General features: G+C 53.6%; 8 protein-coding genes across 8 annotated transcripts; 6 read left to right on the plus strand and 2 right to left on the minus strand.

Annotated features, from left to right (window-relative positions):
• Window positions 1-730: 730 nt before the first annotated feature.
• Window positions 731-1,819, plus strand: CGGC5_v000365 (putative phosphatidylinositol phosphate kinase; the record flags this gene model as incomplete). Its single annotated transcript, XM_032036958.1, has 1 exon — window positions 731-1,819. One exon carries the CDS (start codon window positions 731-733, stop codon window positions 1,817-1,819), a length of 1,089 nt encoding a protein of 362 aa, XP_031884269.1.
• Window positions 1,820-2,170: 351 nt separating this feature from the next.
• Window positions 2,171-4,147, minus strand: CGGC5_v000366 (uncharacterized protein; the record flags this gene model as incomplete). Its single annotated transcript, XM_032036959.1, has 1 exon — window positions 2,171-4,147. The coding sequence occupies one exon, from the start codon at window positions 4,145-4,147 to the stop codon at window positions 2,171-2,173; it is 1,977 nt and encodes a 658-aa protein (XP_031884268.1).
• Window positions 4,148-5,939: 1,792 nt separating this feature from the next.
• CGGC5_v000367 (uncharacterized protein) lies at window positions 5,940-7,244 on the plus strand (the record flags this gene model as incomplete). The annotated part of the gene is made up of 2 exons (XM_066150665.1): window positions 5,940-7,055; window positions 7,146-7,244. The coding sequence occupies 2 exons, from the start codon at window positions 5,940-5,942 to the stop codon at window positions 7,242-7,244; spliced, it is 1,215 nt and encodes a 404-aa protein (XP_066009753.1).
• Window positions 7,245-10,104: 2,860 nt separating this feature from the next.
• CGGC5_v000368 (Glycerol-3-phosphate dehydrogenase) lies at window positions 10,105-11,437 on the plus strand (the record flags this gene model as incomplete). The annotated part of the gene is made up of 2 exons (XM_032036963.1): window positions 10,105-10,163; window positions 10,231-11,437. 2 exons carry the CDS (start codon window positions 10,105-10,107, stop codon window positions 11,435-11,437), a joined length of 1,266 nt encoding a protein of 421 aa, XP_031884348.1.
• A 234-nt stretch (window positions 11,438-11,671) lies between these two features.
• Window positions 11,672-12,862, minus strand: gliK (Gamma-glutamyl cyclotransferase gliK; the record flags this gene model as incomplete). Its single annotated transcript, XM_032036964.2, has 1 exon — window positions 11,672-12,862. The coding sequence occupies one exon, from the start codon at window positions 12,860-12,862 to the stop codon at window positions 11,672-11,674; it is 1,191 nt and encodes a 396-aa protein (XP_031884349.2).
• Window positions 12,863-14,992: 2,130 nt separating this feature from the next.
• CGGC5_v000370 (uncharacterized protein) lies at window positions 14,993-16,819 on the plus strand (the record flags this gene model as incomplete). Its single annotated transcript, XM_032036966.2, has 1 exon — window positions 14,993-16,819. The coding sequence occupies one exon, from the start codon at window positions 14,993-14,995 to the stop codon at window positions 16,817-16,819; it is 1,827 nt and encodes a 608-aa protein (XP_031884368.2).
• A 2,535-nt stretch (window positions 16,820-19,354) lies between these two features.
• Window positions 19,355-19,973, plus strand: CGGC5_v000371 (uncharacterized protein; the record flags this gene model as incomplete). The annotated part of the gene is made up of 3 exons (XM_032036967.1): window positions 19,355-19,456; window positions 19,510-19,869; window positions 19,920-19,973. 3 exons carry the CDS (start codon window positions 19,355-19,357, stop codon window positions 19,971-19,973), a joined length of 516 nt encoding a protein of 171 aa, XP_031884350.1.
• Window positions 19,974-20,797: 824 nt separating this feature from the next.
• Window positions 20,798-22,634, plus strand: CGGC5_v000372 (Vegetative incompatibility protein HET-E-1; the record flags this gene model as incomplete). Its single annotated transcript, XM_032036968.2, has 3 exons — window positions 20,798-20,993; window positions 21,228-22,521; window positions 22,616-22,634. The coding sequence occupies 3 exons, from the start codon at window positions 20,798-20,800 to the stop codon at window positions 22,632-22,634; spliced, it is 1,509 nt and encodes a 502-aa protein (XP_031884351.2).
• Window positions 22,635-24,186: the final 1,552 nt, after the last annotated feature.

The following is a 24,186-nucleotide window of genomic DNA, read 5'->3' on the forward strand; positions in this document are numbered from 1 at the left end:
CCTACGATACAGATAATCTTGTCTTCCTTCGCCTTAAATGTTTGCTCGCCCTTTGAGTGAGTATGTTATTCCCTCTTTGAGTGGAATTCAATTCATGTTCACGATTACTTCCTACTATTGTCAAACCTCACTATAACAATGCCGATTTCAGTTGAGGCAGTGTTAGCAATTGTTTTTGGTATTTTGGGTTTGGCTGTCGCTGCAGCAGGTGTTTATGTTGCACATAAGACCGGGTTGCAGAGGACTCCGAGTTCTTCGCGTAGTCGTGCGGACGTGGAGCATGAAGGTGCGACTTGCCAGCGACCAGACCGAACCGAAACGGACGCCATTTCGTTGCCGGACCGTGTTGCAACACATAATACGCTAGCGATCCAGCAATCTGCTCCAATCATGTGTAAGTATCCGCGATGATGTCAAAGTTTTGCCTGGGAAGCATATTCGCAGTCAAAGTCTCCTTGATCTCTTTAGGTACATAACATGGAAGATTTGTGCTGCAGGCACAAGGGTCCCTGCCACCTGTCATCTCATCCCCGGTGCCTTAGGTAGTTGCCGCTAGGGCTGCGCCACCTCTTTCCGTCCAGGAACATGACGTCAGGACCAGGCTGTCTAGCTCCCACCTTTCAGCTGTCGACGGTCGTCCTTCTCAATTGACATCTCTCTCCGTGACTTGCACACCTTCAGAACCCCACCTGGAAGCAGCAGACATTTCAGACTCGATCAAAGGGACAAAATGCAAATCCGCAGCGCCTCAATATCCTCCTCCATCCTTGCAGCCATCTCGACTGACCCCGACAATCCCAATCGACGAAGCTTCCGCATCAAGATCTTCCGCGTCCTCGCATCCTTCCTCTCCATCTTCAGCCTTCCCCTCTCCCGCTACCGCGCCGCCGATTTCCTCGAACTCAGACACAACGTTTGGCACATGGATGAAGAAGAATACGCGGGTTCATTCCATCTAGCTGAGAAGCGCAGCAAGGGCAAGGGCCGCGAGTCTGACTTGCACCCCGTCGGCGACCTGGGCTACAGCGGCTCAACCTTCTTCACGACAGCCGACGGAAAGTTCCTCATCAAGTCGCTGCCCCGCCGATTCGAGCACGAATTCTTCACGCACGATCTATTCGATGCCTACGTGGCGCACATGAAAGAGCACCCTCACAGCCTGCTGGTGCGCATCACCGACATGGCCTACACCTCCCTTGCAACTCTTGGCGGCATCTTGGGCACGGCCCCGACGCACCACATCATCATGGAAAATCTCCTCTACGGCAAGGAGATGGAGGAGACTGAACACCGGAAATCGGGATGGGAGACGTACGATCTCAAGCCGAATGACTATTTCTTTCCCGAGCGAGACATCGCAGGCGGAAAGCTGGCCCCCGAGAGCGTGAAGGAGAGGCTCATCGATGAATTCCCCGACAAGATCCGCATGAAGGCGGACAAGAGACAGGAGCTGCTCGACCTCCTCGACGCAGACACCAAGCTTCTCGCAGACAACAACGCAGTCGACTACTCTCTCTTTCTTGTCCGCTACCCCGGCCCCAACGTCACCGACGGCGACCGCGAGAATCCTCCCTCGATCCAATCCGATGCACACCCTTGGCGTACCGGCATCGTCGACGCCGACGGCAACTGGATCTACCGCGTCGTCGTCCTCGACTTCTTCTGGGCCAAGCACAAGTTCCGCGCGAAGCTCATGACAGGACTCGTCGACTCCTACAACGTTGTTGCGGGGCATGGACCCATGAGCATCACTGCCAACCCCGCCGAGTACCAGCAAAGGTTCATCGACATGGTCAAGGACATTGTCATTGAGGCTTGATTCAGCATCATGAAGGACCTCGAAGATTTTCCTTTTTCTTTTCTTCTACCTCAAAAGAGCGCGGCGTTGGGATTTACATGTAGCATAGCCCTTCCCCTTTTCAGCATCCCTCTTGCCTTAGATACCAAACCTCATCCCTTATACCACATCACTTTTCCATCACCATGAAGTCAACGTGGATCTGCGACACGTCTTTTGAAGTTGTGATTAATTATTGCATTAAAAGCTATTGAAGCTACGAGTTGGAAGGCACATGAGCGTCAACATCTCAGGGTCACAACCCGTGTCATTTGTTCTAGGATCCCATCATATCCTGAGCAACTTCTGAGTTGAATAGATCATTGTCGATGATCAAATCGTGCTCATGAGCAACATGTTGTTCCCCGGAGGACAGTACTCGAACTCCATGCAGTCTCCCGTCTCCAGAGCACACTGCCCGCCGTTGAACTTCTGGCCCGGTGGGCACTTGGGCTTCTCGTCGCCGATGCATTGGCCGGAGGCCTCATCCCAAGCCGTGCCAGGCGCACAAACGGGCTTCTCGTTCGCCACGCAATGCTTCGAGTCGAAATGGAACCCAGGAGGACACGCCGGCTCCTCTGCCAATCTGCATTTTCCTCCGACGAAGGTGGCTCTGGGCGGACAGCCGGGGTCGTTGCCGACACAGGCGGTGCCGTTAAAGTGTGTGTTGCCGGTGCACTTGGGCTTTTCATCGTTGACACAGTCTCCGTTCTTATGAACGTAGCCTGGAGGGCAGGTCTCCTCGTCGACGCTCTTGCATTGGCCACCGATGAAGTCGTAACCGGGAGCGCACTCGGGGTCCTCGATGTGATTGCAGACATTGTTTTGGAGAATCTGGCCCGGGGGACAGGTGGGGGGGCCCTTCAAGCACGAGCCGCCGTCGAGAATCGAGCCTTGAGGGCATGTTGGTATGGCGGAATCGACGCAGGTACCGTTGCTTAGCTGTCCCTTAGAGCATTGGGGAGACTCCGTCGAGATACAGCGGCCATCGGCAAAGACTGTCTTGTCAATACAGCTCGGGATCTCAGGCTTGAGGCAGTCGTCGTCGACGTAGTACCCGCCGTCCATACACCTGGGCCGGCCGACGACGCAATGGGCACCGTTCCAGTTGCCAGAAGAACAGGCTGGCGGGCCGACGATGCAGACCTGGCCTTGGAGGATCGAACCCGTAGGACATTGGACTTTTGACGTGGCAATGCACTGGCCGTTTGTCAGGGTGGAGTCTCCAGGGCAGACAGGTTTCTCTAGAGCCGAGCAGATAACTCCATCACGGGTGTAGCCAGGCGGGCAGTCGGGAGGGTCGATCAACTCGCACTGGTCGCGGATAAGCTTGGTGCCAGGCGGGCAGATGGGCGGCGGCGGCGTGGTGAACTGGCAGCGGTCCCCGATCGGCGTGGTGTTCGGCGGACACTCGCCGTCGTGAGGGACCTTACGGTAGCATACGTCTCCCTCCAGCTTCATTCCGGGGGCGCAACAACGGGCTGTGCGGGCCTTGTGGTCAACCACAAGCTCCGTGCCGGGGCTGCACGATGGTTCATCTGTGGAAGTGCACCGCTCGCCCTCCAGCTTGTAGCCAGGAGGGCACTGAGGAGGAGTCCTCAGGACACATGTCTGCGTCTTTGCGTCAAAGTTGGTGTCCTCTGGACACTGGGGGCCGTCAGCCACACAGTTGCTTCCCTTGAGTGTGCTACCGGGAGGGCATTCTGGGGACTGATGATGGACGCAGGCCTTGAGTGTCTTGTCGTATTGGCTCTTTCCAGAGCAACTCGGGGGGTGGATGTTGACGCAGGCACCATTGGTATGGCTGGAACCCTCGGGGCACGACGGGCCGATTATGTTGACGCAGCCCTTGCCGTTGAACCGGTCTCCGTCGCCGCAAAAAGGCTTCTTGGTAGACACGCAGACCTGACCGTCCAGATCAAAGCCGGAAGGACACTTGGGGGGCTCATCGTAGACGCAGGCCTTGCCTCTGAACTGCAGCGGGGGAGGGCAGGAGGCTTTCGCGATGGTGACGCAAACGTTGCCCTCCAGCTCAGAGCCCTCGCTGCATGCTGGCTTGACGGTGGAGGTGCAGCGGCCGTCCTTGAATGTCGTCTCGGACGGGCACTTGGGGACGCCGAGGATGCAGTTTTTCCCGTCGAAGAGCGTTCCCTCGGGGCAACACTTGGTCAGGCCGGTATTGGGGTTGAAAAGGGGCTTGATTGCGTCGAGGGTGTATTTGGTGTGGCGGGAAGAGCCGAGGGGAATCTGGGCGGCTGCTGTTGCATGGGTTGCCAAGAGGGCGACCAGACTCGCCCGGAGAGTAATCATGTTGGAAGTAGGGCTCGATGGAAGAAGTGATTGAGTGGTTGATGGTGGACATGTTCGATCATGGAGTTGATGGCTCGTCGAGTCTTATACGCGTCTTCGAAGTTGTGCTGCACCTGGTAGCGTTGCCCTCGATATTGGCTCCAGGGTAAGCAGAACGTTTGCCTGTACTATCCAGGTCATCTGGTTTCAGTCCACACTCGGAAACGGAAGTCTAGGAAGGTTGAAGGTGAGAGATCAACAACTCCAACCGAAAAATGACGTAGCTTCATCAACCGCGAAATCAACATGGACGTTCTCCCCCAAGTTTGTCAATAGAATGGGGACAGGGTGGATTTCGTTCAGTGACCGTAGGAGCCTAGTCCGTTCAAGTTGAATTGACATAAGAGGAATAGATCAAGTTCGGTATTGAATTTTGCATGAAGGATCAAATTCAGAGTTTGAAACACATCTCAACTTGATCTTAACCCCGCGTCTCAGTCTTTGTAACCTGTCAGCACTTGGCGTCCTAGTCAAGACATCAACCTAGTGCCTCGGGCTCCCAACTACACGTACTTGGAATCAATCTGTCTCAGTCAAGAACTGTACGACTTCGAATTACCAGTTACTCAATTCTCAGATTGCGGTTCGCTGAAAGCGTTCTTGGGTTGGATGGGAATGTGCAAGCGCCTTTCCCCAATCCCCTGGCTAGTGTCGTGCGTGTTCAACCTCCCGAGTCCCGAGACAAGATCGCTCAGCGGCGTTAGCCCCCATCTCAACGTCGCGGCTGAAAACGGATCCCATCCCCGCTTCCAATTTGCTAATATGCCTCGGAATGTACTCCGCACAACATTCCATACGACCCGAGACATGGGGAGATCTTGGTAGCCTCCACACCTACAACTGTCTCACCAGGCCAACGGGAAATGAGTTTGGGCGTTGATATGCATCAGAGTCACATGCGAGCGTCTCGTAGACAGTTTGTGCCTGGTTTGGAGTAGCAGCCACTTGTTTCGGCCTTAAGAGTGTGAAGCTTTTGGAAATACTCACTAGGACCTGAAAACATCACCTCCAGATGCAATGTCTAACGCTCTTTCAACGGAGATCATCCGACGCAATCAGTTGATGTCGATGCGAGATAGCTTCGCTGACCGGATCTGTTGATAACATTCGGCAAGCTTCCCAAGGTCAGTGGCTGATCAGCGATGCCAGAACGGCTCGGCAGTTCAGCCTCGCAGATCAAGCCCAGCGGGCGCTTGGCGAGCCGAGAAGTGGTGAAAGGGACGGGACGGCCCAGCAACCCGGCCCGTGTGTCCCTCGCCCATTTTGCGCCAGCTCCCGACGACCATCGCCGCCACGTTACCCCGCTCCGGCGAGATCCGAGATCGACAAGATGATCTCGATAACATCTGAGAATGTCTGAGCCGGAGAGCCCACGACAACAGAAGGTTTGAGACTTCGTCGTGAGAAGCGGGGTCGCTGAAAGCAGAAACTTGATTCTTGCAAACGGGCTGTTTTGGTCCTACAGTAACAAATTCTGGAGGAATAGCCTTCGTCGTCTCGGGACCTTGGAGAATGGCCAACGGACTATGATCTGTCATAGATCCAGTTTCGGGAAAAGACTTGGTTGTGTTGAAAACCTACTGGCTACACACTTGACATAGTCAACAGTGTCTATGCTGTCACAGAACAGATGGAGCCAACCTCCAATGCCATAAATATAAAGCCGCCAGCTTCAGAAGTAGATGAAGAATATTTTCCTTAGCATCACCACATCTCTAACGTTTCACTCCATTGTATCCCTCTTACAGCCATCATGCTCTTACGCCCAATCTATCTCCTCACCGCCAGTGCTGTAGCTGTTTGGGCCCAGCAAGCTCCCCTCACCGGCAGCAAGGGGAACTGCCTCTCCTCCTCCAACGCCAACAGAGCCGCCGCCCTCTCCACCTGCTGCCCGACTCAAGCTATCGAGGGCAAGGGTACCGTCGACGGCACCGTCTTCACCTACGCCTGCGGCAAATACGCCTCCCCGTATGAGAGCTCTGGCCAGAACACTGCCAGCCCGCGCGACTGCGCCCAGCTCTGCGCGCAGGACCCGACCTGCGTCGCGGCGAGCTGGGCCGGTAGGAACGGGCTATGCTACGTGACCAGAGAGGGCAGCTCGTTCGGGCCCAGGCCCGGCGAGAATTTCATCCTCATGGCCAAGACCGAGGAGACGCCCACCGACGACCCGTCTCTAGCGGACCCGGCCGCCATCGCGCAGTGCAACAATGAGAAGGACGCCATCCGCCGGGAGATGACGAACCAGTGCGAGATGGAGGTGCAGGGGCAGAAGGCGGCCCACCAGAGCGCGCTGAGGCAGGCGGAGGACCGCTGTAAGGAGGAGAAGGCGCAGTGCGAGGCGGACAAGAGCCGGCAGGTGACGGCGGCTAGGGACCAGTGCAATGCGGACAAGGCTGGGCTGGAGCATGACCGGGAGATGTGCGAGGAGGAGAAGAACCAGCAGAGTCAGCAGTGTGAGTCTCAGGTGGACGGCTTGCAGAAGCAGGTGAAGGACCTCGAAGACCAGGTGAGGTCCGGGTCCGGCTCTGGCTCCGGATCGGGCACTGGCTCGGGATCAGGTTCTGGGTCCGGTACTGGATCCGGCACGGGCTCGGGTTCAGGCACGGGCTCGGGCTCCAGCTCTGGCTCAGGCTCGAACACGTTCCTTCAGTCTGGCGATTCAGACTGCGAAAGCATCAGTACCTTCGCCAATTGCAAGCCCGGATGCAAGAGATTCGCCATCGACGGGGTGCCGTATGAACTCAGATGCAATGCCTTTGCCCAACGGACGGCATTGCAGAAATCGAACGCATACGCTACGATCAACGAATGCTTGGCGTACAAGTGCAACAAGGAATCGAACTGCCTGGGAGTTGGATGGCAGCCCAACGTAAGTACCGTTGTTTTTTTCTTTTCCCCGCATTGCTAGCGGATTGGTGAACAACTTGACTGACGTTTTCTCTTTTTCCTTCCGATCCAGGGCTGGTGCGTGTTCCATTACCCAGCTAAGCCTGGATTGCCGGCCAACGTTGTGCCTGCTGGCGGCAATCGCCATAACGTGATGAAGGTCAACCTCTAAAGCCGATATTGATATTGCAGGTTCAGGTGCCGGTCCTCTTCGGTCAACGGAGCTGTGGTATTTTCATGGTCATAAATCGGGACAGTTCTTTGGATCTATACTTGGTGAATTGTGTAACCACGGGATTTGAGGGTCAGGCTCATAGTAATACTGTGAAGCGTTGCCCTGTCTTTGTCTTGAATCTACCATCTTCGCTTCAATTGCATAATGTTAACTTTAATTCGAAGGATTGGGAACTTCTCTCATGGCATCTTTAACGTAACTTACCAGAGGGCTTTATGCAACATTGTGGTTGTCCTTTGATATTCTAAAGCGTGAATCAAGCAATCAAGTGCATCTCACGATGCTCTTCTTCTTGCTTAGCACTCCGTCCGACTGCGGCCAGGACATGGGCAGCTACGCTTGGCTGTTCGCCTACGGCCACAGCATCTGGACCTTCCAGAACCTCGCCTGCAGCGGCCTGGATGCCTTCACCTTGAGTCTTTTCTAGCTCACGCCTAAGTCAGTAATGACACTGCTGGTAGGTTATACAGCGAGGTGTCGTTGGCGCATCCCACGGCCCTGGGCCAGGAAGTCATGCTAAGGGTTCTGAATGAGACTTTGGGGTGCTAGTGGGTGTGATCTTCGAAATGCAAGGAGATTGCGGTTGGGCGTAAAGAGGCTATTACGCCCAAATAAATACAGAGGAGCATCAAATTGGAGATTCGTTCGTTATGGTCACGGAAGCATGAGAGTGTGGAACAGCCGCCTGCTGCAGCTTCGTGGGGGATGAGACCTGGTAAACATCAAAACTGAATCCCAACATGGTTCATGTGAAAGATTTCACCACGCAGATGCCACCAAATATATTCAACTCTCAGAGCTTTGTGTTTATATCCGACAACCGAAAGCTTGTTAACGAATATGAGACCGGTCAGAGTTTCTTTGTGATTGTGGGGAGAGTTTCTATTTCTCCGCAGGAACGATTTGCGGGGGTTGAGTTTTCATAGAGTCTCTGTATGCAGCTCAGCTGAGGCTTCGCGTGTCTGAATGAATCATCGAGACTGAGTTCCATGATGCGTTCTGATTTTCAACCCCGCGCGGAGATCTGCTTTCGGAGTATGGGGAAGAGATTGAGTCTCTGCGACGACGAGCTCAAAAGGAGTTGCGTCTGAATGATAGCGTGCATGTGCATGTTGGCAATTGCTTTTGCGACGACAACCAACAAGCCACTGAAGAAGCAAGATATGTGAAAGCAAAGCCACAGTTACACAGAAAACCTGGGGACCGGCCCCAGCCCGTTAATTCCCAGGAACGCGCAAGGCGGCAATACCATGCCCGTTCAAGACAAGCTGAGGAGAGCTTCGGCGTCAGATGTGCCTCGGGAAGCGCGCAATTGAGTTTAGCGACCGCACGCGGCACGCGGCGCCGGGCGGCCATTCCAAGCAGATTCCCGCCGCGCGGGGGAGGCGAACTACGGAAGACATTTCAGACAAAAAACGGCGTGATCCTAGTCGCACGTGTAGCGCCATTGAGCAACGTCGGTCGGAGTTCCAGGCGCGGGACGGCGGCTGATGGAGGCCGTTGCATCCCGTTGCCGCGAACAATCTCGTGGTGTCGCCAATGAGAAAGCGGCGGCGTCAACCCTTGCGACGATCTCCAGGGCCGCGGGCCAGGCACGGGATGCAGAAGAAACGGATGGAAGGGGAGGGGGAAGTCAATTGGCATGTGATTCTCCATCTGGCGACAGGGGTGATTGGATTGGAAGGAGAGAACCGGAATCTGTTTTTCTATCAGTGGCCGTTTTCGCGCAGTTCCCTCTCAGGAGCCACTTTTAGGACAGCAGTTGTGAGCCATCGTTGGTGACATGGGTGGAGTGCAGTTTGTTGACTTGTGGTTGCTTCTGACTTGTGATGAGCCGAGATTCTTGGAGTTCGAACCTTGGGCAAGGTAATAAAATGGAGATTAAACTTGATAGTGTTGACAGCAGATGATACGAGTAAACACAGGCACGCGAGTAAAGGAAAGGACCGACTCCGCGTGCTGCCTCGGCCAGGTCCGGGGGAGGCGGAGAGTCCGGCCGAGGCAGCCCGGACTCGCAACTGACGGTCACAGTGGAAGGTGGTCCTCCCTAAAGAGTGAGTCGGCCTCAACCCCCTGGTATTTCGTTGAGCGACTATCCCCAATCAAGAAAGCGGTGACGACTTCTGCCGCGACCCTGCCGGGTTGGCGGTGCGTCATGCTTCCCTCAACAGCGCCGCTGGGCAGGAAGACCCCGGCACCGGCACATCCAGCTGCAGTTGCACTCGCTGACACTCGCCTGGCAGCTTCTTTCCCTCCAGGGATGCGACTGGGGGAGGTGATTGGGGATGGAGACTTGGAGAGGAAGGTGGTGGGCGGTGACCCTGCTTGCCTTGCCCGGCACCGCAAATAGAGGGGCAAAAACACATGCTGTCGTTGTCTCGCTTTATTTTTTATTTTTTTCTGCCACCACTGCCACTGCCGTGACCCAAGACACTGTCCACCCACGATCCATACCATTCCTCACTCAGACTGAGGTGACCACCACACCCAAGCCCATCCCGCCTGTCCGCCCGCCGATACGGATCCCTAGCAGCTGCCAAGCACCCACCTCAAGCTAAAGCACCTGTCTGGACTGCCCGTACCCATCCGCGCCGACCGCACCTTACCCGAATCTGGACCTGGGCCTGGCCGGGACCCTCCTCCCTTACACCGTACCCAGTACATAATAGATAAACTTCTTCCACACCCCCTCTCTCGACGCTCCCTCCAGCTCTGCCTCATGCTCTTCCGCCTACGATCCGTTGTTTCACTCGCAAGAAGCAGCTTTCCCCAACGACGATTCTACTCCTCCACCACAATGGCTTCCCTCGGCGCCGAAAAGAAGCACAAGGTCACCGTGGTGGGCTCCGGTAACTGGTAAGCTATCGCCATCGCCATCACCACCACCTGCGAGTTGTAAACGACGCTAACCAACCTCTCCCAGGGGCTCGACCATCTCCAAGATCGTGGCCGAAAACACAAAAGCACACCCGGATCTCTTCGAGGAGGACGTCCACATGTGGGTGTACGAAGAAGACGTCGTCCTCGACGCCTCCTCCCCCTACCACGACCCCGCCGTCGGCTCCTCCCCGCAGAAGCTCACCTCCGTCATCAACAAATACCACGAAAACACCAAATACCTGCCCGGCATCAAGCTCCCCCACAACCTCGTCGCCAACCCCTCCCTCCAGGACGCCGTCAAGGACTCCACCATCCTCGTCTTCAACCTCCCCCATCAGTTTATCGGCAACGTCTGCAAGCAGCTGCGCGGCCACATCCTCCCCTTCGCCCGCGGCGTCTCCTGCATCAAGGGCGTCAACGTCTCCGACGACGGCATCTCCCTCTTCTCCGAGTGGATCGGCGACGGCCTCGGCATCTACTGCGGCGCCCTCTCCGGCGCAAACATCGCCTCCGAGATCGCCGCCGAGAAGTGGTCAGAGACCACCATCGCCTACGACCCGCCCCCGATGGACAACTCCCGCGCACCCACCCCGCGCTCCACCTCCCCGAACCCCAACGGCAACGGCATCGCCCCGTTGACCCCCGTCGAGATGCAGCACAAGGACGCCCGCGGCCGCACCTCCAAGACGAAGCTCACCCCCGTCCCCGCAGAGTACCCGCCGCTCGACCACCAGATCTTCAAGACCCTCTTCCACCGTCCCTACTTCCACGTCCGCCTGGTCTCCGACGTCGCCGGCGTCTCCCTCGGCGGCGCCCTCAAGAACATCGTCGCGCTCGCCGCCGGCTTTGTCGACGGCCGCGGCTGGGGTGACAACGCAAAGGCCGCCATCATGCGCGTCGGTCTGCTCGAGATGGTCAACTTTGGCAAGGAGTTCTTCGGGCAGACGGTGCACACGGGCACCTTCACCGAGGAGTCGGCGGGTGTTGCGGATCTGATCACGTCGTGCAGCGGTGGACGTAATTTCAAGTGCGCCAAGATGGCCGTCGAGGAGGGTCTGAGCGTGCAGGAGATTGAGAGGCGGGAGCTCAACGGCCAGCTGCTGCAGGGCACGAGCACCGCCAAGGAGGTCAACAGCTTCCTGAAGGCGAGGGGGCTGGAGAAGGACTACCCGCTGTTCACGGCCGTGAACGGCATTCTCGAAGGGCGGCACAGCGTTGACGATATCCCGAGCCTCGTCTCGGATAACTAGGAGAGACGGATGGACAATGTTAATGGCATGTGTGGATATATGGACTGAGATGCTCAGGATTCTCGGGCTGGGTTTGAAAGATAGGCGCGCATTGATATCCCTGGATTGAATACCACAGCGGGCGGCATGGTGTGGGATGGACGTATGTATGTAGACGGATTCAAGCAATGAAAAAGCTATTCTGATCAATTTGGTATCCTCTACGCTCTAAACCGCAAACCCAAATTCCTTCACCTACCAATCCCGCATCAACAAATTCATCTTTTCCACATCGCTAGCCGGTGCCCCCCTCCACCTCTTCTTCTCCTCCTCCTCCGTCCTCTCCCCATCTCCAAACACAGGCTTCAGCACCGCATCATACCCCATCCACAACATATTAAACACCACACTAAGACTCACCCCTAACCACAGCGGCACTTTCCCCTCCTTGTTCGCGACCCACTTGTTCAGCTGGAAGAAGAGCAGCATCACGGGGAAGAAGATGCCAGTCAGCAGCCACTGCGCCAGCTGCTGCCGGCAGCTCGTCACGGTATAAGGCTGCAGGGTGGCAAGCCAGGCCTGGTAGTCGTCCGGCAGCTCGTGCTCCGCGGCGCCGTCGGTGATGAGCTTGAGGTAGCGCGCGGAGGGCTGCGCGTAGGTCGGGTCCGGGCGGCGCGGGGGGGTTATGAGGTGGTAGTGCCATTTCTTGCGCGGGTCGTCGCCGTCGTCGCCATCTTTGGGGTTCTTATCGTCGTCGGGAGCATCGGGGATCGCGGGGGAGTAGAGCGTATGCGCAAAGAACGGCTTCGGGATATCGATGGGCGGCTTCTCGGGCACCGACACGCGCGGCGGGAGGGGGATGCACGGCGTCAGGATGTCGAGGTACGAGGACCCGCCGCCCTCTGTCGCGACGATGGTGGCGTAGTCTTGCGGCGTGACTTCGTACACGACGCCGTACAGGCCTTTGGACCAGCCCAGGTCCGGGGGCGTCTTCGTGGGTGCTCCCTTCTCCACATCCGCGGTAGCTGCTGCCGGCGGCTGCGGCAGCGGCGGGACGGGGGGCAGTTTCGGCGGGTCAGACGGGTCCGGGAGCTGCGGGACCTTGCGCGGCGTGGTGTTGGCGAAGCACGGCTCGCGGTACGGCAGGCCTGGCAGGTCGAAGATGAGGGAGAGCGCGGGGGCGGAGACGTTTGTTTGGGAGAGGGGCCGGATGCCGCGTGCGCCGAGGAATGTTTCGGCGGAGAGGTTGGAGCCGTAGGCGAGGTAGAGGACGGACTTCGCTTCGCCGGAGGCAGAGGAAGATTCGGAGGAGGCGGCGGCGAGGCGGGCGGGGGATGTGCGCGGGATGCTTGAGATGGGAGGGTAGGTGTGCTTCGGTTTGGAGGAGGTCGCTTCGTGGAGGCGGGCTAGGAGGGCGAGGGAGTCGCAGTGTCGTGAGGATGCCATCTTTGGCGATGGGCACGCGCCGGCGGGTGGCGATTGGTGCTGGTGCCCGGGTTGAGCTGATGATAAGATGGATGCTGGTGCGGGAGGGGCGTTTCGACGGGTATTTGTTTGGTTGGGGAGATGGGGAAGCTGGGATGATGCTGGGTTCGGTGCGAGATGGGATGATGGTTGAGAGGGAGGTCGGCGGTTGGGAGGAGGTTTCTTTTCCCATTGGGTGTTGTCGGAGGTTTTTTTGGTTTGGATGACGACGCTTGGGCGATGCGCGGAAGGGGAGATGCGACGCCTGGGACCATCGCTGTGGGCGCCGGGCGGCGGACGGGGGAGTGATTATGTAAGACGTGGGATGCCGGCGGAGTTTGTAGGCGGAGTGGAGATTGGACGGCGGCTTCTTTTTTTAGTGGAGACGCGCGGCGGAGGGACCTCCAACGTATCACTCAAGACGAGGTTAAGCTTGACCTTTGGATGTGTCCCATCCTTGACGTTCAAGTCATCTAGCTCAATTTTCCCGGGTTAGATGCGCTCTTACATATGGTCTATGGTGTTTTGGTACTTGCGACAGTAGGCGTGAGGTGACAAGGGAAGTTAGAACATCTGTGTCCCATCGATTGTCGAATGACGCCAGAACATATATATATCGTTATCATCTAGTATCGTCGTCGTCATCGTCGTCGTTTATCATTATTATCCTTATTATTTCTTCTATTATTCTCTGTATAACTATGGACCATAGGGGACACCGCCCGAATAACTAGATAACACTGCCCATCTATCGAAACTCCATACATGTCTGTGGGATGTCACGAATGAGGCGTTATGCCGAGAGATCGGCACTATTTTCTATTGAGCTAATGACAAGATTCGATATCATAGGATTTAGAGAAGTGTGGGATTATATGGGCCTCAGGTGTACTAGTGTTTTAGCAGTCAAGGGGATAGAGCCTGTTTACAACCTGCCAAAGACTTCCTAAGGGCATTTCATTGGTGGTTTCATGACGGAGGTTTTCCGCTGTTCAGGAGGACACTGTTTGTGTTTCCCGCAGGATCTTCGTTGCGACACATCTACTGCTAATTCTGGAATCGTCCGGCGTCCCCTCTATTAATGATTATCGTTCATGGAGTGATGGTCCTTGTCAAACTTTAATATTACGGGAACGCTTGAAACCAGCGGCTCTTGGACGGTGTTGGATCTCAGACCTGAAATTCTTGGTTCGGCAAGACTTTTGTGTACTTCGCTACACATCGAATATATCGTGGCTTACACCTACGAGTAACACCCGTGTCTGGGACGTGAAGGAAATGCGATCTTTGTTATACCTTCATCTGAGGTGGCGAAAAGATGCCGCACCTGTACGAGATCTCCTCCGCCTGCTGAATGAACAGCGCAATCTTGCGTTAAATTTGGTCGGTGATAAGAATGCTTTAATGTTCACTAATGTTCCCTGGGAGTTACCAAAGCTTCGGGGCTCACGGCCACTAATTGAGGGCAGGTTATTTAACACCATGCCGACACCATTGAGCGGGTGAGGCTGAAAGTTTCTGCCATAGATTAGGGGTGTCAGACGTACGCCGTACTTGTTCTTCTCCTGGTCCATCCGTGCTATCTTCAACCGTTAATGAAACCCAATAAGACAGGATGCCTTGCACATTGAACAGCATTCCTCAAAATGGCTCATCTGTGTGTAGATCAGACACGGATCAGCGTTGGTTGGACGGCAGCCCCGGCAGCGTCAGCTTTGTCTCACCTTGCTTGCAGAAGTTCCTCAGCCGCACATTTTAGACAGCCCGGTAAATAATGGATATATAAAGGAAGAACCTCTCCTTATCGGACTCTGCTGTTTTGTATCGTACAAGCTCTGTGTACTTCTCTGCTCTACTCAAAGTCATATCGCATCAGAACCAGAGATGCAACCATCTACCGCCGCACACTACGTGCCGGTTCACGATCGCGACGTTCGTGAAAACGACGAGGAATCCAATACGGAGACAAATTTCCCCTCTCAAGATCCTACCCAACAAGCGGATGAGACACAAAAAGAAAACTCCATTAATCCCCCCAAGCGACATAGCGTTCTTCTATGCTGGAGATGGGAAGCCCTGGCTCTTGTTCTCGCGGTAGCCTCGGTGGTCACAATGATCGTCATCCCGGCTCTTTATCACGAAGCACCCGAGGCAGAATGGCCATTCAGCATCAACATCAACACCGTCATCGCATTGCTTACGACTCTTATGCGGGCGACAATGCTTGTAGCCGTCGCAGAGGTCATCGGCCAGATGAAATGGCGCTTTTTCGACGATCAGCAGAGGCCCCTGTCCTATCTCCAACGTTTCGACCATGCAAGCCGGGGCGTTCTTGGGTCTATCAAAATCATCTGGGTTGCTCGGTCGAGCATTGTCACAGTCGTGGCTGCGCTGGTCATGGTCACCTCCGTCGCGGTCGGGCCATTCACTCAACAAGCTGTGAGCACTGTTTCATGCTCGCGCGTAGTACCGGGCGTGAAGGCGTCACTGCCTGTATCCCACTATGTTCCCGCGGGTAGAGGCTCCGTGCCTCGGGTCTCCGCTGGGAGATGGGATGTAGCCATGGATATGAAAGGTGCCATGATCAACGGGCTTGTCAATCCAACGAGCAATGATAATAGAGTGCAAGCTGTTTGCGAAACGGGCAATTGCACATTCCCATCATCCTCCACGGGGGTCACTCATTCATCCATCGGCATGTGCAGCTCGTGCTTCGATACGACCAGTTTCATCTCAGCACAGGGTTCAACAGGAAATACGACCGCGTTCGGCTCCACCAACTACACATTACCGAATAACCAGTCACTGAACTACATAGACCGCATCTGGTTTACTGCCAACACCACGAATCTTGACTGGGCAGAGCAATCCTTTCCTGAAGGATTCGCGGCTTTGGCTAAAATAGCCTTTGCAAACGTGACAACTCTATCTTTTACCCAGGCTCCATGCTCCAAAGCAGGAAATGGCACCATACTATGCCCTCGCCCTGTACGCGACTTCCTCGTGCCAAACGACCAAACACGAAAAGACGAGGTCGATGTCATGGCTGTGTCATGTGTCCTCTATCCGTGTCTGAGGAGCTACCACGCTGAGGTGACGAGGGGAACGCTGGTCGAGCGCATCGTATCAACAGAGCCTGCAGTTCAAAATATGGTGGAGGCGCGCTCTAATCTCAACGACAAGGATAAATCCCCGGATGGTAGTATGGCAACCACCTATGGTAATTTCACGGGGCTCCAGATTCCCTGCTTCGTGGAGGGTGTCGAGTACGACCTCAACAATATCTCCCAGGTACCCCATGCGGATATGACTAGCTTCAACATCAACGGCTCCGATTACCAAGTCCCGGAAACGTGTCTCTACAAGGTTGGGGGGACGTACGCACTTGCACTTCGAAACTTTCTGGCAACCGATCTCTTGCAGGGCTATTGCTGGTTCCCCAGCTCGGCTGGAGGCGTGCCCATCTGTCAAACCCAGTGGTGGCTTGCACCTCTGTACCATAATCTCACAGCAACCTTTGACTCCGTCAGTGATTCGTTCGAGCAACTTGCTGCGGCCATTACTACTCAGTTCAGAATCACGGGTACCAGCAATGAGACGTTCTCTTTGACGGGCTATAAAGAGGCGGTTATCGGTAGTGTGCTTGGAACAACAGTGTGTACGAGATTCGACTGGCAATGGGTTCTGCTACCTATCACTCTGGTCTTTGCAACAGCCATCCTGCTGACCGTCGCTGTTGCGCAAAGCTGGATTGATCCGGCAATACCAGTTTGGAAGACCTCAATTCTACCAATACTTTTCTACAACAAAGTTGACTCCTCGCACAATGAAGGAATGCCAACCTTGGATTTGGATGAGCTGCAGAAGGTTGCAGTAACCACGAAGGCGAAGTTTCAAACTAGACCCAGCGCGAGAATCGAAGGCGATTTCATGGAATAGGTGCAAGTCTCATTCATAGCTATGATTCTGTAGGTGGTGACAGTGTTGGAGTGGCAAACTCATCAGCAACAAGATTATGTCAGAAATACAAAGTCGGAGGCAAGTTATACTTAGCGATTAAGGTTTGCCCAATAATTATGCTTCGAATCCTTGAGGCAGTCGATCCAAAGCATCCTTTCATCGGCCTCCAACTGATTGTCGACGGCCTACAGACAGCTTAAATTACGAGGCTTGTAATGCTTCCGTCGTTTGCTGGATGGGGTTTATGTAACTCTTGTGGCGATTTACTGCTGGAGGTACCTAACATCAACCCGTGATTCTAATTTAGTAGCCAAAATTGAGCACCTGCATCCTGGCGATCCCCGATCACTATGACCGATAATGCGACACTTCTGAAATCATTCAAGGCTCCCACCTGCTCGCGAACATTGGTCGCTTCCAAGGACCGTAAAAGGCCGGATAGATTTCCCAAAAGAAGACGAATAACTTGGAAGGAGGGAGATGACCAGAGCCCAGTGCGATTCCAACCCTTTTATTGCTGACTTTCGCGCTGTCTATCTGGTATGCTACGCCTTAATTAAGACTTGTCTGCCACGACCCGTCGAGTGAGGGGCGAGACTGGGATCCCTCTGATGCATGACCCAAGATGGTATGGTGCTGACTCTTCAACGCAGGCTGGGACGCATCTCTAAGTAGTTCGAGAAGGTAGACATGCTTACTGCTCGCGGAGTCTTTCGTCTTGAACAAATGCAGTAGGTCACCACAAGAGTCAGAAAGGGCGGCTCGCGGCTAATCAGCCTGAACAATATAAGGTTGTTAGATATTGTGTCAACTGCCTTCTGTGTAGAGCGGCGATGCCTGGTATCCCCATGCGCGATGCGGCTCTCCCGACTTCTAGAAGCTGTCAGGTTTTCTGCGAAAATAACAGCTGACCGGATCGGACTGGTTTGAGGATGCTGTCATGAAGAACCTCAGCCCTGACAATAAGCTGTTCGCAAGTCTAGCTGAAAGAAGATGTCTAGTTCTCATCAACTGTGTCAACTGACTTGAGACGAACAACATTCACTTAGATCTGATCTGCTCGTTCGGGCCGACGTCTTGGGTAGCGTTGAGTTTGGGGCGCGTAGGGGACCCAGCTCTTCGAGTCCATCTGGTTTACACCAACGCCAATCCGGGGTCTGATTCCTTCAGATCACTGTAAGGCCTTACATATGAGTCAACTGGGCTGAAGCAGAAAATCTGATAAAGGCCCTGCTATACATCGCGATTACTTTCTGCCCAACTATGCCGATTTCGAATACCGACTGCGTGGCCCAGACCCCTATTCCAAAACCCAGAGATGGTCCGTGACGAAGGCATACCTCGGCTTCGGGTTCAGATTGAAGTCTGACAAGCTTTGCCAGGCCGGATACAACCTTATTTGAGTGACGCTTTGGAATCATGACATTGCGAAGATGCTCCTGGCTGTGCTTTTAGACAGCTTCTAGAAGTAGAAAGGTGTGGAGCCAATTGAACGTCTTCCTTGGCATCGGGGAGCATCACCGACGGTAAGGCCGAACTTCATAGCCAAGTAGCAAGTCCAAAAGAAGCATAGCAGCAGCTGATGTTTGTAAGGCAACAACTGAATTAATGAATTTTGCTATCCGAGCATATTCTTCTAAGCAATTAGGCAGAGAACTACTCTCATTGAATCTGGCATTTTATTTTATTTTGACACACTCATTTTCTTCCTTATCCCAATGATCTCAGTGATCCCTGTTGTCTCTATTATCGCTGTTGTTCCTGTACCCACCCCAATCGTTATTGTTGTTATCGTTGTTGTGGCCATTGTCATCGTCGTCGTCGTCGTCATTATCATCGTGCTTGCTCACTACGCCCCCGGATAGTCAAGAATATTCGCCCGGATAGTAAAACTCATGATCAGAACCTGCTTATCAGCAAAGCGTGGTATGTAAGAAATCTGTCTCAAACATAAACTCAAGGGAAATAGTCATGAGTTATCTACATTTCAACATGACTTCCCGAGAACAATAATTGTACTAACACGCATCACATATTTCCCAAGAACACAATTGTTGCAGTCCTGCAAATAACCGGGAAGTCAAGGGGTAGCCTTGTGCGTTGTTCCGGCTTCGTCGACAACGTGGGTGGTATCCTAGGCCTTCTCGCTCCTTAGACTGTCTCAGAAGACGACAGGCCATATCCCATATGCCATCTCTTGACACGGCGGTGCCGATAAGCTCCATGTAGGTTTAGGTGAAGTGGGCAATGATTTGGACATGGTGGATGGAAACGCAAGGGTTTTCTCCAATTGCCGAGCAGAAATCATGTCAGACCACGGGCAGTAAATGTCTTTGCAGGATCCTGTCAGAACCCAAGGCCCATTAGAAGTATATAAGCCGCTGTCTACGTCGTGCTCTTTATCTCTTTTATTTCCTCATCACCATCAACAGTCTAAACAACAACGTTCGCTACCACCCTTTTACAAACCACATTCTTCACGAAGACTCCTCTTCACCACACTCTTTATCCAAAATGAAGTTCTCAATATCTACTCTCCTCATGGGCCTCGCCGCCATCTCTTCTGTGGCCGCCTCCCCCATGCCCATCGCTGAGGTCTCCGTGGCCAACCAAGAAGTACCCCGGGACGCTGCTGCCTTCATCCCTCGGGATAACTTCGAGGAGCCGAGGCCGTCGAGACCAGGGACCTCGTCCTGACCACCGACCTCGAGGCCCCCTCCACCGGCCTGAGCAAGCGCGCCATGAACTCCAAGTTCAAGATCCACATCGTCAACGCCGCTGCCCGGGTCCTCGGCATCATCATCATCAACTACACCATCAACCCGCTGCCCGGCAGCCACGAGAGCATCACGGCCAACTTCGTCAAGTTCACCAACGTCCGCGCTAACGGCCCCGTCGTCGCTACCCACTTCGATGGCGGCGCGAACCCCCTGGGCGCGGCGCAGAATGCCGTCTTTGACTTTGCCACGGGCATAGTTTCTGGCGTCATTGATCTCGCCTCGCCCTCAATGCGGCTGACGTCCCTGCTGGTATTGCCTCGTCTACTGGCATCCACCTTGGTAGCACCGTTGTTGCGAAGACACTGCATGTCTTCAATGAGAACAACGCCAAGATTAGTTCAATTAACCTTTAAGCTGAATTCTTCGGGAGATATGATGATATGGTTGAGGGTATGAGTTGAGTCGATGTTTCGCTCTGAGTTGAGGATTTTTATCAACCCTGTTCTGGTCTCAGCCAACATGGTTTTTTCCCTCCTACTAGGTTTTTGAACGCGAAACCAATTGTTACATGGATTTGATCGTTTAAGAACTATATTTTGACTATAGATCAGATCAGAAATGAGTTGATGGGACCGTGACCTAATAGCAAGATGATTCTGTGAAGTGAAAAGCCTAGATGAAACAAAGATACATAGAAGACCACCTAATGGTTCCATGTTTGTGCTGGTATATTTCCTGTATAGTAAATCACCTCTGTTGAAGATTGTAGTAGAAGTAGTGATGTTATTAGCAACGACGGCGACACGCTCCGGTGTGGTCGAATCACCGACCGCACAAGCAGGGGTTAGTCGGGTCAGGGTGCAGGAGGCATCAAGGGATGCCAAGAAAAACATTGATTCGTGGGCAGCAGTTCAGGCCCCATATGCTGACTTATCGACGTCACCTATCATGCAAATCCAGCCCCTCATTTGAGTTCCTTTATCCGTCTACCATCATCCAGTCACCCACCCACCTGCTTCTACCTCGACACACGATTCCGGGGCATTTTTCTGTCTATTTAGGAAGTTCTCAGAGCCTATGACACCAGTGCAATATACAGAGAATGTGACGACCATCCCTGGCTAGCTTCTGAAACAAGGTCATCCGACAATAGGGCGATCAGGCAGAAGGCTGGCCTTAGTCCAGTACCTCTTGTATGCTCGGCGAACTATTGGCGTTTGCCAGACACTATAGCACTATGTCAAGCCAGCATGCTGGACAAAAGCGTCGGCGCCGGTCCACGAACGCCGATAGGCAGGACGACAGCATAGCGAGGGTTCATGCAGATTTCACCAATTCGGGTGGAGGGACCCAGCACAACAATCTTGGAGCAGGGAATCAGAACAATAATTCGGGTTTAGGTACTCAGTACAATGCAAATAGCATTACCTTTGGTATGAAGCCCATTCCGTATGTTGCACCTTTACCAATATCTACTACTTGGCGCTGTCTACATTTCTTTCTTCACATCTGCCTCTGTTTGTATGCCCGCGAATCGGATTATGGCTGCCCCTCTTGTGAGGAACACAATGTAGCGTCCAATTCTTCAAACGTTTACAAAAATGTCTCTTGCCCTCATAGCTCATGTCGATAACGAGGGAGGGTGACTGCACTGACATAGCACGTAGTCAGTAAGGAGAAAGACACCTTCCTTGCCGACTTACGAGTCACCGATCCCCGCGATGACAAGACACGGATTGAGCGCACTAAGGGTCATCTTCTGAGAGACTCATACCGCTGGATCCTCGAACACGATGACTTTTGTCAATGGCGAGCCGAGAGACGCCTATTGTGGATCAAGGGCGGTCCCGGAAAAGGCAAGACCATGCTTTTGTGCGGGGTGATCGACGAGTTACTTGCCATGGGATACAAGTCGACTTTCTTCTTCTTCTGCCAGGCAACCGATGCGAGACTGAGTTCAGCGACTTCGGTGCTACGCAGTTTGCTATATCTGATGATCGATCAGAGCCCGGTCCTTCTCGATTCACTCCGGAACAAGTATGACCAGGCGGGAGCGGGAATTTTCGACGACGTGAACACCTGGGATGTATTATGCAAGATGATCTTGTCAGCCGTCAGTCATCCATCCCTGCAAGATGTCATCCTAGTCATCGACGCTCTCGACGAATGCAATTCGGGTCTTGATCAGCTCATAAGCTTCATTATTGACTTGACGGCACACGTGAAAATCATCGCCTCAAGTCGCCCTGATTCGAGGATCGAGAGGGCTTTGGCTCCCGCTTCGAATGACACAAAGATCTATTTGTCTTTGGAAATGAACGAGGGTGCTATCTCAGCAGCTGTGGAGCACTATATATATCACAAGGTGGACGAATTGGCCATTTTGAAAGAGTTCGACGACGAAATGAAAATCAACGTCCGCAACTATCTTTGTACCAAAGCGGATAACACCTTCCTATGGGTTGCTTTGGTATATGAGCAGCTATCTGACAATCGCGTTGCTAAAAGACATATTCAAAGGAAGCTTCACGCATTCCTTCAAGGATTAGACTCATTGTACGACCAGATCTTGACACGCATTCTCGAATCGCTAGATGCAGACGATTGTACAGAGGTTGTGGCTGTCATGTCAGTCGTGTCTCGTCCGCTGGGCATGGTAGAACTGGCATTTCTCATTGATCAAGTCCAATTCTTGGAAGAGATCGTGGCGGAGTGCGGCTCGTCCTTAACCATACGGGAAGGTGTGATCTATTTCGTCCACCAGTCGGCAAAGGAATTCCTGGTCAGGCAGGCCGACAGAATCATGTCGCCAGGAGTTGCTCAAACACATGGTCTGGTCACATCAAAGCTCCTACAATCCATGTCTATCACCTTGCGACGCAATATGTATGGAATCGACAAACATGGGATCGCACTGGATCAGATCTGTACCCCGGCCCTTGATCCACTGGCGCCTATCCGGTATGCATGTGTGTATTGGGCTGATCATTTGCACCAAATGGATAATGATATAAGATCAGAGACGTTTGATCAAGTCTATACTTTCATCATACAGCATTTCCTTCACTGGTTAGAGGCTTTGAGCCTGTTACGGATGATTTCTGAAGGAATAAGATCCATGTCAACCCTTCAACGAATTATCGATGCGGGCTTACAGATATCAAGCTACTATGAAGTTTCACTGACTGTTCATAGGCCTCGACAGAACCCCCGGAAGGAGTTTACCTTGTTCGAGACGCTGCTCGCTTCATCCGATACTTCAGGGTGCCAATTGAAACTGATCCAATGCAAGTTTACCTATCGGCCCTCGTGTTCTGTCCAACCAACAGCATCATAAGAGGGCTATTTCGAACTGAACAGCCATCATGGCCCGTGAAGCCAAGGGTAGATGATAACTGGAGCCCATCTCTACAAACCCTAGAAGGACATGACGATAATGTCATATCAGTGACCTTCTCCCCTGATGAGAGAATACTCGCCTCCTCGTCGGAAGATAGCACGGTCAAACTATGGGACACGACAACGGGCCAGTGTGTGCGGACTATCCAGACCAGCGGACCAGCTGACTCAGTAGCCTTTTCAACCAATGGCGTCACGCTCGCATCGGCCTCAAACTGTTTTATTGAACTCTGGAACACGAGGACTGGACATTGTGTGGAACGACTTGCAACTTATGGCGATCCTCAATCGGTTGCTTTTTCAAGCGATGAAGTCACACTGGCGTCAGGTTCGGATATGAAGGTCGTGCAGCTTTGGGACCTGGACAGCAGCCAATGCGTCCAGACCCTCAAAGGCCACCATGCCTGTCTCACGTCGGTCATCTTTTCGAGAGATGGTTCCCTCATTACTTCGGCCTCGGACGACAACACTGTTAAGCTTTGGGAGACAAATACAGGTATCTGTCTCAAAACCGTTTGTCATTATTCTGTGATATCGGTAGGATTCCCACCAGGCGGACCTTATGTTGCATTCGCCACCGATGCAGGGGTGGAAATGCAGAATCTGACAACATGTCAACATTTCCGTTTGACGGCCGACCAGCTCCTTGAGGAGATCGACACCATCGGAATTTCATGCGATGGCACCAAATTTGCGGCTGGCCTGGAAAGCGGCGGCATTTACGTATGGGACGTAACCACAAATCAAAGCAAGCGTATGCCAAGTGGTCATCATGGCCGTATGATGTCAATCGCGTTCGCCGGAGGAGGGGCGCTATTTGCATCGGCTTCAACAGACGAATCAATCAAGCTTTGGGATTTGACGATTAATCAACCGCATGCGCCCCTCCAATTGCCATTCGCAAGCTCAGCCTCCATTCGATTCCGGGCAGACAACTGTCGAGCTCTCTCAATGTCATAAAAAGTGTAATTTCATCCATTAGAGCCAGTCAGGGGGGTTCTACAGGTAGGAAGGCCCCTTCCCAACTTCTGCAAGTATGTTCACCCTGTACATGGACTCCCTAACAAACCACAGAAACCAATGCAACTGCAACACCCGGTACCAGTGAACCCACTGCCACCCAACCACACAACGAGCAGGTCCAGTCTCTATCTTTCGCATGCGGGGGTAGTCGTGTTGTGTCAGTCTCTCACAATAGAACATCTGTCTGGGATACGAACAACGGAA

Source organism: Colletotrichum fructicola (assembly GCF_000319635.2).
Source record: "Colletotrichum fructicola Nara gc5 chromosome Unknown KSG_Nara_v1_contig01, whole genome shotgun sequence".
NCBI classification, from domain to species: domain Eukaryota; kingdom Fungi; phylum Ascomycota; class Sordariomycetes; order Glomerellales; family Glomerellaceae; genus Colletotrichum; species Colletotrichum fructicola.